Here is a 15,000-nt window from a genome sequence, read left to right as displayed (position 1 = left end):
GTCATGAAATTGAGGGTTACAGAACTTCTATATATATATATATACACATATATATATAAACACAAGTGTGTGTGTAAGAGAGATTATATACAAAGAGAATACAAATAATCAAACTAGAATTAATTTTAATTCTTTAATTTCATTAAATAATTAATATATTCTAATAGACCCTATTAAGATAATCCACTATCATAATAAACTAGAATAAGTACTGCGATGAATTTCAACCATATAGTGCGAGCGATATTATATATTTAATATATTTTATATGTACGCATGCCATCCTCCACATGTGTTGCCATCGCATGAGCTGTGAAAGCGACGCAGCCCATTTGTATTATCGAAGAAAAAAAAAAAACTGCAATAATTTTGGAAAAAACGGCTCTGTAAGTTAACAACTTACAAACAAGTGGCTTGCAAGTATTCCATATCATTACCTATGCAGTATTATTTTCAACAAAGGTGAAATTAAATTCGGATCGAGCCAGAGATAAAAATCAGGGTGTACAAGATATTTTCGTGAAAAAACATAAATACATTTGCGAAGTGAATATACACTGCATTACGAGCAAACATTATTAATATACTTATTTTTATATCTTCTCTTATACGAAATCAGTATCTTATTAGCAACTGAAACAGTGAAATGAATAATTCTATTTTGCGGTCGGCAACTACGGAAATGGATTCAAAATAATTTGCGTAACGTATTAAAACTGTCATACAAAATTTATTTATTATACAAGCGGACTCAATTGCAAATGCCCTCAAGTGGAAAATGAGAATAAAATGTTTTATCTTTTATTAAATGCAGTGATGATTTTATATCATTTAACTAATTTACAAAACAATATTAATAATAACGAAGCGAGACTTTCCATATAGGAGCAAGCTTATTTACCGATTTGGAAGGAAATAAATGAATTAGATAAACTGAAACAACATTAAAATCTTATACTGATAACCTTCATCTTTTATAAAGTTTATTTTCGTAATGATAATAACGAGTAGGATTAGTAATTTAATTAAATATTCGCATAGTATTTTTAAAAATTCTGATACAGATTTCTTTTCTCTTTCTTCAACTGTAACTATATTTATTGTAAATATAACGATAAAGTGGTAACATTGATGGATCTATAAATAGTTATCTTGATAAATTTCATTTGATTGTTTGCAATAAACGCAAAAGGTTCACACAACGCACTACATCAACGCTTACGAAGGTATATATCCGGATAACGAGGCAATGAATCAGTACATTATGTTTTTTTTTTTTTTTTTTTTTTTTACAATATTATTCTGACTGAATATTAATTACCTGTTTTATGTTTATTTTTGTAGTACATGTCTAACTGCAGAACGATTCCTACCCTTATTTTTATTTTCCCAATGATATTGTAGTAAATACTATCATTATACTTATTCAAACTTTTAAAAATCATTCTAACTGAAAAAACAAAACCACCATTCCCATTTTTGCAACACCAATCCAACAAACAAACAACAACAACAACAACAACAACAAAAATACATACATACAACTACCATTATTCACACACTGAATCATCACTCTACATAACTAACAACAACAAAAAAATCACTACCATCACTCACACTCTCACAAAACCAAACCAACCTGAACAACCATCATCCAATTACTTAATCTTACCTTGAAGAACTTAGCCAGGGAGATGTAGTCGAGTCCATCCGAACAGTTGAACACGACGCACTGCTTGGCCACGGCTTTGGCGAGGTCCTTCGTGGTCTCCGTCTTGCCAGTTCCGGCGGGGCCTTCGGGGGCGCCGCCTGGGGAGAGGGAGGAGAGGGAGGTGTAGTAGTAGTGGTAGTGGTGGTAGTGGTGGTAGGAGGAGTAGTAGTAGTAGTAGTAGTAGGAGGAGTAGGAATAGTAGTAGTAGTAGTAGTAGTAGTAGTAGTAGTAGTAGTAGTGGTAGTAGTAGTAGTGGTAGTGGTAGTAGTGGTAGTGGTAGGAATAGGAGTACTAGTAGAAGAAGTAGTAGTAGTAGTAGTAGTAGAAGTAGTAGTAAAAGTAGTCGTAGTAGTAGTCGTAGTAGAAGTAGTCGTAGTAGTAGTCGTAGTAGTTGTAGTAGTAGTGGTGGTGGTGGTGGTAGTAGTAGTAATATAGTATTAGTAATGGTTTTAATTTTAGTGATAGTAGTAGTAGAAGTGGATATAGTAGTAGTTGTGGAAGTAGTAGTAGAAGTTGTAATAGCAGAAATAATAGCCTAATAGTAGCAGTGGTAGTAGTACTAGTAGTAGTAGTAGCAATAGTAATCGTAAAAGTAGTAGAAGTAGTAGTCTAGTAGTAGTAGTAGTAGTAGTAGTAGTAGTAGTAGTAGTAGTAGTGATGGTAGTACAAGCAATATCATAAATAGCAGTAATGATTATTTTACTGCGCTATTCAATATCATATCCGTAAGTATCCGAAAGACATTTATTTCTGCAATAATATGATTATTATGGTGTTTTATCACAGCATTATATCTTATGATTATCATAATTAAATGAAAATATTGCAGCTTAAACATCTACGGACCAGAAAAGAATCGCAGAAAAATATGTACAAAATTAAGAACTCAGTTTCATACTCAGAACTCTAGCCTCATAAATCACGGAAAATGGGATCCAACATAAATAAAGGCAACGACCTCATCATCCTCATAAATAACGAGTCATAACTCATGGAAGAAAATACTCATGACTCACCCCGACTGAGCATGGGAGCCAGTGCAAGCCCCCTATCATCAAGACTCATAACTCGTAACTCATATCAACTCGTAACTTATGTCAACTCATAACTCATAACAACTCGTAACTCATGTCAACTCATGACAACTTACAACCCATAACAACTCATAACTCATAATCTATAACATCACATAACTCATAACAACTCATAACTCATGACCCTAATGACTCGCCACCCACGATCACTCATAAAACCCACAACCCACAATAACTAACAGCCCACGAACCATACCTCGACTTACAACCAACCCCCACACCCCCCACACCCCCCACACACCCCCCACGACCTCCCAACTCACCTAGATTGAGCATGAGGGCCTGCGTGAGGGTCCTGTAGCAACGATCGGTAAGGGAAGTGATAACGAGGCGGCCGGTGTTGCCCAGGTACTCATACCCGTATTCCAGTTCGGCGTTGATCATCCGGACTTTGAGGATGTCGTCCTGTGAGGGGGTGGAGAGGGGGAGGGGGGGAGAGGAGGGGGGAGGAAGGTGAGGGGAGAGGAGGGAGAGGGGAGGAAGGTGAGGGGGGGAGGGGGAGAGGGGAGAGGGGAGGGGAGAGGAGGGAGAGGGGAGGAAGGTGAGGGGTGAGGAGGGAGAGGGGGAGGGGGGAGAGGGGAGGGGGGAGAGGGGAGGAAGGTGAGGAGTGAGGAGGTGGAAAGCGTGGAGGAAGGTGAGGGATGAGGGAGAGATTAAAGGAGGGAAGGGAGGGTGAGGGTGAGGGGAGGGAGAAAAGGGGTGAGGGATGAGGGGAGAGGGATGAGGGGACAGGGAAGTGGGAAGGGGGAGAGGGGAGAGGGAGAGGAGAGTGATGGGGGAAATGGAAAGGGGATCGCGTGAGGGTGAGAGGAGAGGGGAAAGGGGACGGGTAAGGGTTAGGGTTAGGGTGAGGGGAAAGAGATGGAGAGAAAAGAAAAGGGAAAGATAGAAGGAGGAAAAAGGGAACAGAGAACGGAAGGAGGGGAAGAGAAGGAGACAAGATAAGAGGCGGGACGAAGGGGAGAGGTGAAAGCGAAGGAGAAGAAGTTAAAAGGGGTAGGAAAAGTGAGGGGTGGGGGGGTGGGGGGGAGGCGAAAGGTGAGAGAAAAAATTGCGTATTAGATTAATATACTTCGGCAAAAAATGATCGATAGATACACGATTGAATGATACACAGATAGATGGTTAAGTTTATACTGAAGCATTCTTTCCTATTCCCTTCTTCCCTTTGCCTATCCACTTTCCTTCATACTCTTCCTTCTTATCTCCCTTTCCCCTTTATTTATATTTCCTCTCCCCTCCTTTATCCCTTCTATTACTCCCGTCTCTCATTCTTTTTTCCATTCCTCTTCTTTAACCTTTTAATCTCTTTTTTCTCTCTCTTTCTCCACCTACTTTACATCTCTTTCTTCCCTTCTTTCCCCCCCCCTCCCCCTCTTCCCTCTCCCTGCTTAATCCTACCCTACCCCCTTCCTGTTCAACCTCCCTCCTCCTGCTGAACACTCTCTCTTCCTACTTCACCCCCTCTTCCCCCCTACCCCCTCTATTCCTCCTCAACATCCCCATTTCCTTCCCTCCCCTTCCTGCTTAACCCCCCTCCCCCCCTCTATTCCTGCTCAACACCCCCATCCCCTCCCCTCCCCTTCCTTTCCCCTCACCTCCACCCCCTCTCCCTGCTTCACCCCCTCCACACACTCCACTTACCTGCCAGTAATACCTGAGCTGTGATAGCCAGGTGAAGTCAGTGAGGTCAGTCACATTCTTCTTAATGAGTTCCTCTTTCATGACGTCACGGGCGTGGACGTCCAGTACCACGAGGGCGCCTGTTGGTATGGGCGTACGTGGGCGTGGGGTGGGTGTACGTAGACGTTGGGTGGTGTACGTAAGCGTGGGCGTGTGTGGGGTAGGCGTACGTGGGCGTGGGGTGGGTGTACGTGGGCGTGGGGTGGGTGTACGTAGACATGGGGTGGTGTACGTTGGCGTGGGGTGGGCGTACGTAAGCGTGGGGTGTGTGTACGTGAGCGTGGGGTGGGTATACGTAGGCGTGGGGTGGTGTACGTGGGCGTTGGGTGTACGTGGGCGTGGAGATGGGGTATGGGATGGGTAGGGGCGGGGAAGGGGAAGGGGTGCAGAGGAATAGGGAAATAGTATAAATAAGAGGAAGAAGAGTAGAAAAAAATACCGGTTAGTTCATTAATCCACAATATATTCCAGCATTAATAAATTCCTAAGAAAATATATAAACACAGACAAGACCAAATATCTAAACTAACAACCCCCCCCCCCAAAAAAAAAAAAAACGAAAAAAAACGAAAATGAAAACAAAAAAAGAGAAAAAACTAAAAACACATACACACACACACATACCTAGAGTCGTCCTGTTCTGCTTCGAGAGTTGTCCGCGCACGAGACCCACGACCAACTCGATCTGCTTGTTGCAAAGCTCGTAATATTCCTCCATCTGTTTCGTTCCTTCCCTGGGACCGTGGGAAAAGCGAGAGGGGTGAGGGGGGAAGGGAAGGGGAAGGAGGGGGAGGAGGGGGAGAAGGGGATGTATAAAGACATGTGCGGAAGCAATCATTTTTTGTTTTCCATTTTCGACTATGTATTATTTAATCTATTTAGGTATTATTATTTTTTTTAATTATGTCTAATTATTGTTTTATCATCTATTTTCAAGTGACTATTCTTTATTGTCTATTTTTTGAAACCTAGAAGGAATGTAATTGTCAACAGGTGGTGGAAACAGACATTTTTTTTTCTCGTATATAAATTTGAAATTTTAGGCTATAATTCTAAATGCTGTGACTACTATAATCGTTTACACACTCCTGAGTTTATATCTGTAATTAGTAGACCGCTTTGAGTATCTAAATTCTTTCAAACAATATAAAAAATCATAGACTATATCAGAAGAATTTACGAGACCAGAAGAAACAAAAAGAAGCAGACAAGGACAAGAAAACAAAAATAATAAATAAAAGATGGAGAATAGCAAACAAACTAACGAACCAACTGACCTCATGCCCCTAGACACCTCAGTGGTCCAGAATGTCTGTGAGACGCAGAGGACCGCCTGCCCCGGCCACTCCAGCGCCCACTCCTCTCTCGGCTTCGTCGTGTACGCTTCCATGCACGACTTCACTACCTTAGCACGTAAGAGAGGGTTAAGATGTGTTAATGATACTTACTTGATTATTTAATACTTATTCTTGCCTCCCTAATTCCCTTTTTCCGTTGTTGTATTTTATTTTCATGTTTTCTTTCGTTTCTTCATCATTGTTTTTTTTTTCTTGTTTTCTCTTTCTCCATGGCTGACCTTTCATTCTAGTTTCGCTCTCTTCCCATTATTTTCTATCTTTTCTTCCTTTCTTTCTCCCTTCCGTCCTAAGTTGACTTCCAGCTACAAAGACTTGATTTCCTTCTTTCGTTTTTCCTTCTTTATGCCACCTTCCAGACCTCTCTTTTACCCCTCCCCTTCTTCACACCTTCTTTCTACCTCTTCTTCGCTCTCTATCCTCCCTTCTTTATCCCACCTTCTAGACCTTTCTTTTATCTATTACTTTCTCCACATCTTCCTACCACTTCTTCGATCTGTCCTCCCTCCCTCCTTTCTCCTCTCCCTTGCCTTCTTGACATCAAATGTGCGAGCCATTTCCCGTCCTCTCTTTCCCCACTTTTTTTCTTCCTCCTCCTTCCGATCTCTCCTTTCTTCCTGTAATGCTTTCCTTCCCTTCGCTTTCGTTTTCCGATCCCTCCTTGTCTCTATCCTTTTTCTCCTCCTCTCCTTCTTCCAATCTATCCTTCCTTCCTCCTCTACTCTTCCTCCCTCTCCCTTACCTTCTTAATACTGGCCTTGACACTAGCCTCCAGCTGCACGAGCCACTTCTCGACCTGCCCTCTCGCCTTGGCTGTGCTGATGATGGTGGTGAGGCTAATGACCTCGCCCTCGCTTGACCTGATGGCCACCACCTCCAGGTCCTCGCCGAAGTCCAAGGAGTTGACGCCCTCGAAGCACTTCTTCAGGTGAGGCTGCACTCTGAGGGAGAGGGAAAGGAGCGAGTTTATTGTGAATGCAAAGGTGTCTCGTGGCGTAACAAGTGGCTGTGAAATGTATTCGTTGCTAAATGTTTGTTGTGAATGTGAATACGGATGTGGTTCATGTAGATTTATTGCTTGATTAGTGACTAGCTTGAGGCTAGTGTAAAAAAATGTGGACTAGCTGATTAAGGTAAAAACCTATCCAGTCTTGATTTTTCTTTAAGACGGTGATTCCATTTCCCCTCTTCTTCTCAAGGAGCTCTAATAACTGAGTAGATATACACAGAATGGGCAAGAAAAATCGCCGAAAGGACAGTTACCTGCTGGGGTCCTTGGTCTCGCTCAAAATCTCGAGCAGCTCCTCGTTGGACAGGAAGAAGAACCTGGGGAAGTAGAGCCGCTTCTTCTCCAGGTACTCGTTGAGGCCGCGCTGGATCAACTCCAAGAGCTCCGAGGACTTCCTGAGGCGCTCGAGGATCTTGTCCACCTCGAGGACCGACAGGACGCGCGTGTTCTGTCGGACGCTCTTCATGATGTCCTTCCAAGTCTTGTCGACTGTGTTGAATCTGGCGAGGAGGCGAAGGTACATTAGGGGGAAGGAAAGAGCGGTCGGAAGAAGGAGAAGAAAGAGGAGGAAAAGTGTTGAAAGAGAGGACGGGAAGAGGCTCGTCCATCTGGTCTCAGGAAGGCAAGGGAGAGGACGAGAAGGATTAGTGGCAGAGAATTGCACGAGAAGGATTTGTGGTAAAAACCTGCACGGGATAGGATGGGGTTCGCAGTTAAAAAAACATGTGTCAAGATGATAACTGGAACGTTAGAGGTTATTACTATCACAACGAAAGTACACACATAAAGAAAACATAATGATCGAAAGAGTTACATTTCAGATATCACAGTTATAGCTACAATTACTGCTACTATTAATACTGCTATTACTGCTTCTACTACATCATCTATGACAAGAGAGGACGAGGGGTTGTCGGTGAAGTGAATATGATGATTATAACGTGAAAAGTACTATTGTTGTTAAGGCAACGGAATATAAATAAATTGGGATGGTGCTGTGAATGTGACAGTATGATTTTAGATACTGCAGGCACTACAGCATCTACTGTATATGTTGCTTCTGCTGCATAATGTGAAGAAAAAAAAATATTACTAGTATTGGACACTAATATAAACAAAAAGGGCTGTAGTGACGATGCTTAAAGTAAGATTTTAAAACGATACATGTAATGCAACAGTTACTGACATTACTGCTTCTGCTATGACTATTACCATCTCTCTGTCGTAATGAATCTGGGGAGGGAGGGATTTATATTAACGACTACGAATGAAAATACATTTTTCTTTCATATTCCTCTTTTTTCCTAGTCCTTTCTTCCTCCTTCCTCATCCTGTCCTTTCCCTTTTGCGTTTTCTCACCCGAGTCTCTCTTCTTCCTCTTCGCTCGTCCTCCCTGTGCCCTTACTCACCTACCGTCCCTCTTTCTCTTCTCCCTTCCTCCCTATTGTCCCTCCTCCCCCCTTCCTTCCCTTTCTCCCTCCTTCACCTACGTTTCTCCTTCGTTTTCACTCCTTCCCTTCGCCTTCCCCTATACTCCGCCCTCCCACTCACCTTCCCCCTCCCTGCCTCCACTCTCCCTCACCTGCGTCCCTCCCTCTCTCCCTCCCTTCTCCCTCTACCATCCCTCCTCCTTCTACCATTCTTCCCACCCTCCCTTCTCCCACTCTCCCTGCATCCCTCTACCCTCCCTCTCCCTCCCATCCTCTCCCTTCCTCACCTGCGTCCCTCCCTCCCTCCCACTTCTACCCTCTCTCACCCGCGTCCCTCCCTCCCCCTCCCATCCTCTCCCTCCCCTACCCTCCCTCCCTCCCTCCCATCCTCTCCCTTCCTCACCTGCGTCCCTCCTTCCCCCTCCCATCCTCTCCCTCCCTCCCTCCCTCCTACTTCTACCCCCTCTCATGTGCGTCCCTCCCTCCCCCTCCCCCTCTCTCCCTCCCTCCCTCCCATCCTCTCCCTTCCTCACCTGCGTCCCTCCCGTCCTCTACCTCCCCCACCCACCCTCCCTCCCTCCCACTTCTACCCTCTCCCCTCCCTCCCCCTCCCTCTCTCCTACTTCTACCCTCCCTCCCTCCCTCCCTCCCACTTCTACCACCTCCCCCACCCACCCACCCTCCCTCCCCTCCCATCCCTCCATCCCTCCCTCCCTCCTACTTCTACCCTCTCTCACCTGCGTCCCTCCTCGGGCATCTGAGCCATGATATCCGGAGAACCGAAGATGGGCTCGAGGTAGATCCACGTCGCTTGCACTCGGAGCCACTCGTCCACCACCTCCTGTAGCTGCGCCAGAGTTGTCTCCCACGCGGCCTGGAGGGGAAGGGGAGGGGAGGGGGGGAAGGGGAGAGATAGATGGATGAGTGGATGGAGAGATAGAGGAAAGGATGGGGGGGGGGGTAGATAAAGAGACAAAGAGATGGGAGAAAATGAGAAAGGAGGGAAGGGAAGGGGAGAGATAGATGAATGAGTGGATGAAGAGATAGAGGAAAGGATGGATGGGATAGATAAAGAGACAAAGAGATGGGAGAAAATGAGAAAGGAAGGAAGGGGAGGGGAGAGATAGATGAATGAGTGGATGGAGAGAGAGGAAAGGATGGGGGGGATAGATAAAGAGACAAAGAGATGGGAGAAAATGAGAAAGGAGGGAAAAGGATAGAGAAATCGATAAAGGGGCAGGGACAGATAGATAGATGAAGAGAGAAAAGGATGAAGCGATAGATAAAGAGACAAAGAGATTAGGAATTCACAGCGAGAGAGAGAGAGAGAGAAAATGCGATAAGAGAGAGGAGTAATAACTGCACAGAAAGGGAAAAATGATGAAAAGATAGATAAAAGAACAAGGCGAAATGTAGGCATACACAGAGAAAGAGAGCAAAACAATACGAAAAGAGAGATGACGGAATGGTTGTATGGATAAAGGATGGATGTAAACATTGACTTAAACATGTAGTGTTTTTATTTTTTTAGTTCTGAATACATGATCACTTACGCATCTGTATGTATAAGTGATCATGTGTGTGTGTGTGTGTGTGTGTGTGTGTGTGTGTGTGTGTGTGTGTGTGTGTGTGTGTGTGTGTGTGTGTGCGTGTGCGTGTGCGTGTGCGTGTGCATGTGCGTGTGCGTGTGCGTGTGCGTGTGCATGTGCGTGTGCGTGTGCGTGTGTGTGTGTGTGTGTGTGTGTGTGTGTGTCTGTGCGTGTGTGTGTGTCTGTGTGTGTGTGTGCGTATGCGTATGTATGTACGTATGCGTATGTATGTACGTATGCGTGTGTATGTACGGTATGCGTGTGTATACGTATGCGTATGTATATACGTATGCGTATGTATGTACGTATGCGTGTGTGTATACATATGTGTGTATGTATACGTATACGTATGTAAATCTAAGTGCAAACATAATTTTTAAGTATAAATGTAAACGTACATGTATATCTCCATCCACCAATCAATCTCAGTTTTCACCACTACAACCTCCATACTCACCACCTCGGCCTCAATAGGTTTAATGAAGGGCGAGGACCTCATGGACTGCGTCTTGACAATGTGGTCGTCGAGGAGGAACTGAATGTCCTCGACGGCTGCCAGAACCCAAGTGTCCGTCTCTCGGTGAGGACGAAGGACCAGCTCCATCTCTTGCCACTCGCTCTGAGGAAGGAAGGGGTGAGTCTGTGTAAATGGTTCTGTGTGAGGGATTCTTGATAAATGGTTTTGTATAAATAATTTTAAATAAATGATTCTGTGTGAGTGATTCTTAGTGATTTTGTATAATGATTTTAAATAAATTATTCTGTATGAGTGATTCGTAATGATTTTGTATAAATTATTTTAAATAAATTATTCTGTATGAGTGATTCTTAATGATTTTGTATAACTGATTTTAAATAAATGGTTCTGTGTGAGTGATTCTCAATGATTTTGTATAAATTATTTTAAATAAATTATTCTGTATGAATGATTCTTAATGATTTTGTATAAATGATTTCAAATAAATGATTCTAAATAGATAATTCTAAATCAATGATAGCAAATGAATGATTCCAAATCACAGGTTCTAAACGACTGTTTCTAATTCATTGACGAAAAAAAAAAAAAAAATCTAAATCAATGATGCCAAATGAATGATTCTAAACAAAGGAGGCCAAGGAAATTATTCTAAATCATCAATACTACATCACTAGCTCCAAATGAATGATTCTAAGTCAATGATTCTAAATAAGTGATGCCAAATCAATTATTCTACACCAATGGTTCTAAAACAATGCGTCTAAATACGTCTAGGTACGTCTGGATAAATCTTATCCCATTCGCGACGGGAATGTCACGTATGCATGCCATGCTCACTGTGAGTTTACTAGTTTAAATGTTTTTTTACACATAGATGGCTACACTTGTACTAAATCACCAATGAGCCAATTATAAGTACTGCCTGTCTCGCCCGTTTAGCCTTTTCTTTAATTTACGAAAATACCTTACGTTATCTTATTTTGCTATTACTAATGTTTATAAAATGATTGTAATTATGATGCTTATAATAAAAATAACACCATCGATATTCATAGCACTAGTAAAAAATTCATTTTCAAGCAAATTCAATGAAAGGTGAAATCAGGTAAGGCAGAGCCAGCTATGTGTAGAGACATATCACAAAATATATAAAGAATGAGCACAGAATTTTCCCCATTTTTTATTCATTTTCCCCGGCGGCAATGGGTTAATACATGGTAATACGTCTTTCAAGTTATTTCTTGCGGTAAGGCATAAGAGTAAGGAGATTTGTATGTAAATTAGTATGAATAAGTGACTAGGGGTCACCTTTTATTTTTTTCATTTTCACAAGCGTAAAAAAGATAAAAATAATGAATTCTGCCACAGGGTCTCCAGTTTGATCCGGGTCGTCATTTTTACGATGTTCTAAAAAGCGCCAGAGATTACCACCTTTGTCTTTCTCTCTCTCTCTCTCTCTCTGTCTCTCTCTCTCTCTCTCTCTCTCTCTCTCTCTCTCTCTCTCTCTTTCTTCCTCATCCTTCTTTTCTCCCTCCCTTCCTCCTTCCCTCCCGTCCTCCTTCCCTCCCGTCCTCCCTCTCTCTCCCTTCCTCCCTTCCTCCTTCTCTCTTCCATCCCCTCTCCCCTCCTCCCTCCCTCTCTCTTCCCCTCTCCCCTCCCCCATCCCTCTCTCTCCCCTTCCTTCTCCCCATCCCTCTCTCACCCCCTCCCACCCTCTCCCCCTCTCACCCCCTCCCACCCTCTCCCCCTCTCCTCACCCTCTTCCCTCTCACCTTCATCTTCTCCAGATTCCTCTCGAAGACGTGCTCCTTGGACGCCGCCTCCGACACAGACTCGAACTTGGAGAGGTAATCCTCGAGGTTGCTGTCGATGAGGAGCTGCAGGGTGGTGGTCGCGTCAGCCCTGGGGTGGGGGGGAGAGGGAGGAGGGAGGAGGGGGGTCAGTGGCAATGGTGGCACGAAGGGAGAGAGAGAATCGGGAAGTGGGTTTGGATGAAATGGTAAATGGGAAATAGAGATTACGTGGTAAAGAGGATATAGAGAGAATTGGATTGAATGGGAATTAGAGAGAATTAGGAAAGGGTTTTGAATGAAATAGAAAATGGGTAATGAAGAAAATAGGATTAAATCGTTAATGGGTAACAAAGAGAATTGGGAAATGGTTTTGAATAAAATGGCAAATGGGAAATAGAGAGAACTGAAAAATGGTTTGAATTAACTTGAATGGTAAATGTGTAATACAGAGAACTGAATAATGAATTAAATGGTAAATGGGTAAGATATAGTTCGGATTAAATCGTAAATAAGAAATAGAGAGAAACAAAGGAAATTATTTAAATCAACAGATAAATGGTGCTGATGTTTTGAATTAAATGGTCAGTGATGAAAAATAGAGAAAACTCAAAATTAGTTTGTTTTACTTATTGAAAAACTGAATTATTTTGTATTTTGCTGAAAATGTGAATTAATGCAGGCATAAAAACAAAGAAATACGTACATAAATAATCAATATATAATATCGCGCTAACATATATATATATATATATATATATATATATGGATACACAAAGACTCGTCTCTCTCTTTATCCAATACACAAAATAAACACAAAATTACTTATCTTCTTTCTTTCTTTAGACATTTCCCTTATTTCCCCGCTTTTCCTCTTCCCCTTTCTTCTTATCTCTACTTCCTTCCATCCCCTTCTCATTTAAAACATAAACCCATTTTTATCCTCAATTTTCCCCTATTCCCCCTCTTCTTATCTCTACTTTTCCCTCTCCCTACCTCCCCCACCTAACTTTCTTTATTTCTCGTTTTCTCTCTTCCCCTTTCTTCTTCTACCTCTCCCTCCTATCCACTATCTACTTCTCCCTCCCATCCCATGTTTATCCTCAATTTTCCCCTATTCTCCCTCTTCTTATCTCTACTTCACCTACTCCCTCCCTCCCTAACCTGAAACTTTCTTTAATTCCATTTCTCCATCTACGTATTCCATCCGCTTCTGAAAGACTCGATTTCCAATTTTTTTTTTGCGCGCGGTCGAGACAAATTCTGCAAATTCTGAACAGATTCTTGCAAATTTCTAAGAATTCTTTCCTCGATAAGAACATCTTCTCCCCCCTCCCCCCCTTCCACCTCCCTTCCGCCTCCCTACCTCCTCCCTCCATCCCTCTATCCACCTATCCCCACGTCACTCTTCCACCCCCTCTCCCCTTCCCCGTCCATTCCTCCACCTGTAAGATCCGCTCTCCTCCCCTCCCCCCCCTCCACATACCCCCCCCACACATCATCCTTCCACCTCACCCCCCCCCTCCACCCCTCCATCTTCCTACCACTAACATCTCCCTATAACCCCACCTCTCCCCCCTCACCCCATCCAACCAAACCACTCCACCTCACTCCCCACCCTTCCACCTACCCCCTCCCCCCACCCCCCACTTCCGCCTCCCCACCCCCACCACCACCCCCCTACATCCGCTCCCCTCCCCTCTCCACCCACATCCCCTCCCTTCTCCACCCCCTCCCTACCCACAACCCCTTCCCACTCAACCCCCCCCCACCCGCCACCCCCAAACCCACAACCCCCCCACTCCAGCCTCACCTCAAGGGATACCCCACGACCTCCGAGATCTTCTCCCAGTGGCGCTCCTTGAGGCCGGGGTTTCCGAGGGTCTGCACCAGCGGGAGGTTTTCACGGAAGCCTTCGATCCTCTGGCGTACCTGCGGGAGGGAAGGGAGGGAGGGAGGGTGAGTGGGGTCATGGAGAGATAGGGGGAGAGGGAGAGGGAGAGGGAGAGGGAGAGGGATGGGGGGAGGGGGAGTGGGGTAATGGAGGGATGGATGGAGGGAGGGAGGTGAGGGGGAGAGGGAGGGGAGGGAGGGAGGGAGGGAGGGAGGAAGGGAGGGAGGTGAGGGAGTGAGGGGGAGAGGGAGGGAGGAAGGGAAAGAGGGACGGAGGAAGGGAAAGAGGGAGGGAGGAAGGGAAGGAGGGGAGAGAGGGAGGGAGGGAGGGGAGGGAGGGGAAGAGGGGGAAAGGGAGGGAGGAAGGTGAGTGGGGAGGGAGGAGATAGAGGGAGGAGGAATGGATGAGTTAGGTGATGGAGGGAGAGGGAGAGGGAGAGGGAGAGGGAGAGGGAGAGGGAGAGGGAGGGAGGAGGGTGAGAGTGAAGAGGAGAGGGGAGAAAGGAGAGATAGGAGGAGGGGGAGGGGGTTGATGGAGAGAGAGAGAGAGAGAGAGAGAGAGAGAGAGAGAGAGAGAGAGAGAGAGAGAGAGAGAGAGAGAGAGAGAGAGAGAGAAAGAGAGGGAGGGAGGGAGGGAGGAGTGGGTAAGTGGGGGTGAAGGGAGGGAGTGGGTATAAGTGGGGAGGATGGAGGGACGGTGAGTGGGGTGAGAGAGGGAGGAGGAGGAGTGTGTGAAAGGGCGAGGGAGAGACAGAAAGAGGGATGAAAGAGGGTGAGTGGGAGATGGAGGGGGGGAGATGGAGGAGGAAGAGGAGGAGGAGTGTGTGAAAAAGGGAAGGAGGGAGGAAGAGGATAAGCAGGTGTAAAGGGGATAGAGAAAGAGGGTGAGAGGGAGGTAAGGAAAGAGGGAGAAAGAGGGAGGGGTAAACGGCAAGGAAGGAGAGCGAGTAAATACAGGAAGGTAGAAA

At 44.8% G+C, this 15,000-nt stretch overlaps 1 protein-coding gene across 1 annotated transcript in view; it reads right to left on the bottom strand.

Moving 5' to 3' along the window:
- The window catches only part of LOC125030630 (dynein axonemal heavy chain 7-like), a 106,281-nt gene that overhangs the window by 85,340 nt on the left and 5,941 nt on the right, over positions 1 to 15,000 (bottom strand). The window contains 11 exon segments of the mRNA XM_047620808.1: positions 1,673 to 1,809; positions 3,069 to 3,210; positions 4,450 to 4,568; positions 5,113 to 5,222; positions 5,766 to 5,893; positions 6,586 to 6,784; positions 7,107 to 7,352; positions 9,020 to 9,156; positions 10,329 to 10,490; positions 12,122 to 12,251; positions 13,953 to 14,071. Coding sequence (XP_047476764.1) covers positions 1,673 to 1,809; positions 3,069 to 3,210; positions 4,450 to 4,568; positions 5,113 to 5,222; positions 5,766 to 5,893; positions 6,586 to 6,784; positions 7,107 to 7,352; positions 9,020 to 9,156; positions 10,329 to 10,490; positions 12,122 to 12,251; positions 13,953 to 14,071 — 1,629 coding nt within the window.

This window comes from Penaeus chinensis, chromosome 2 (genome assembly GCF_019202785.1).
Source record: "Penaeus chinensis breed Huanghai No. 1 chromosome 2, ASM1920278v2, whole genome shotgun sequence".
NCBI classification, from domain to species: Eukaryota; Metazoa; Arthropoda; class Malacostraca; order Decapoda; family Penaeidae; genus Penaeus; species Penaeus chinensis.
The sequence above is the reverse complement of the archived record's forward strand: the minus strand, read 5'-3'. Positions and strand labels throughout refer to the sequence as shown.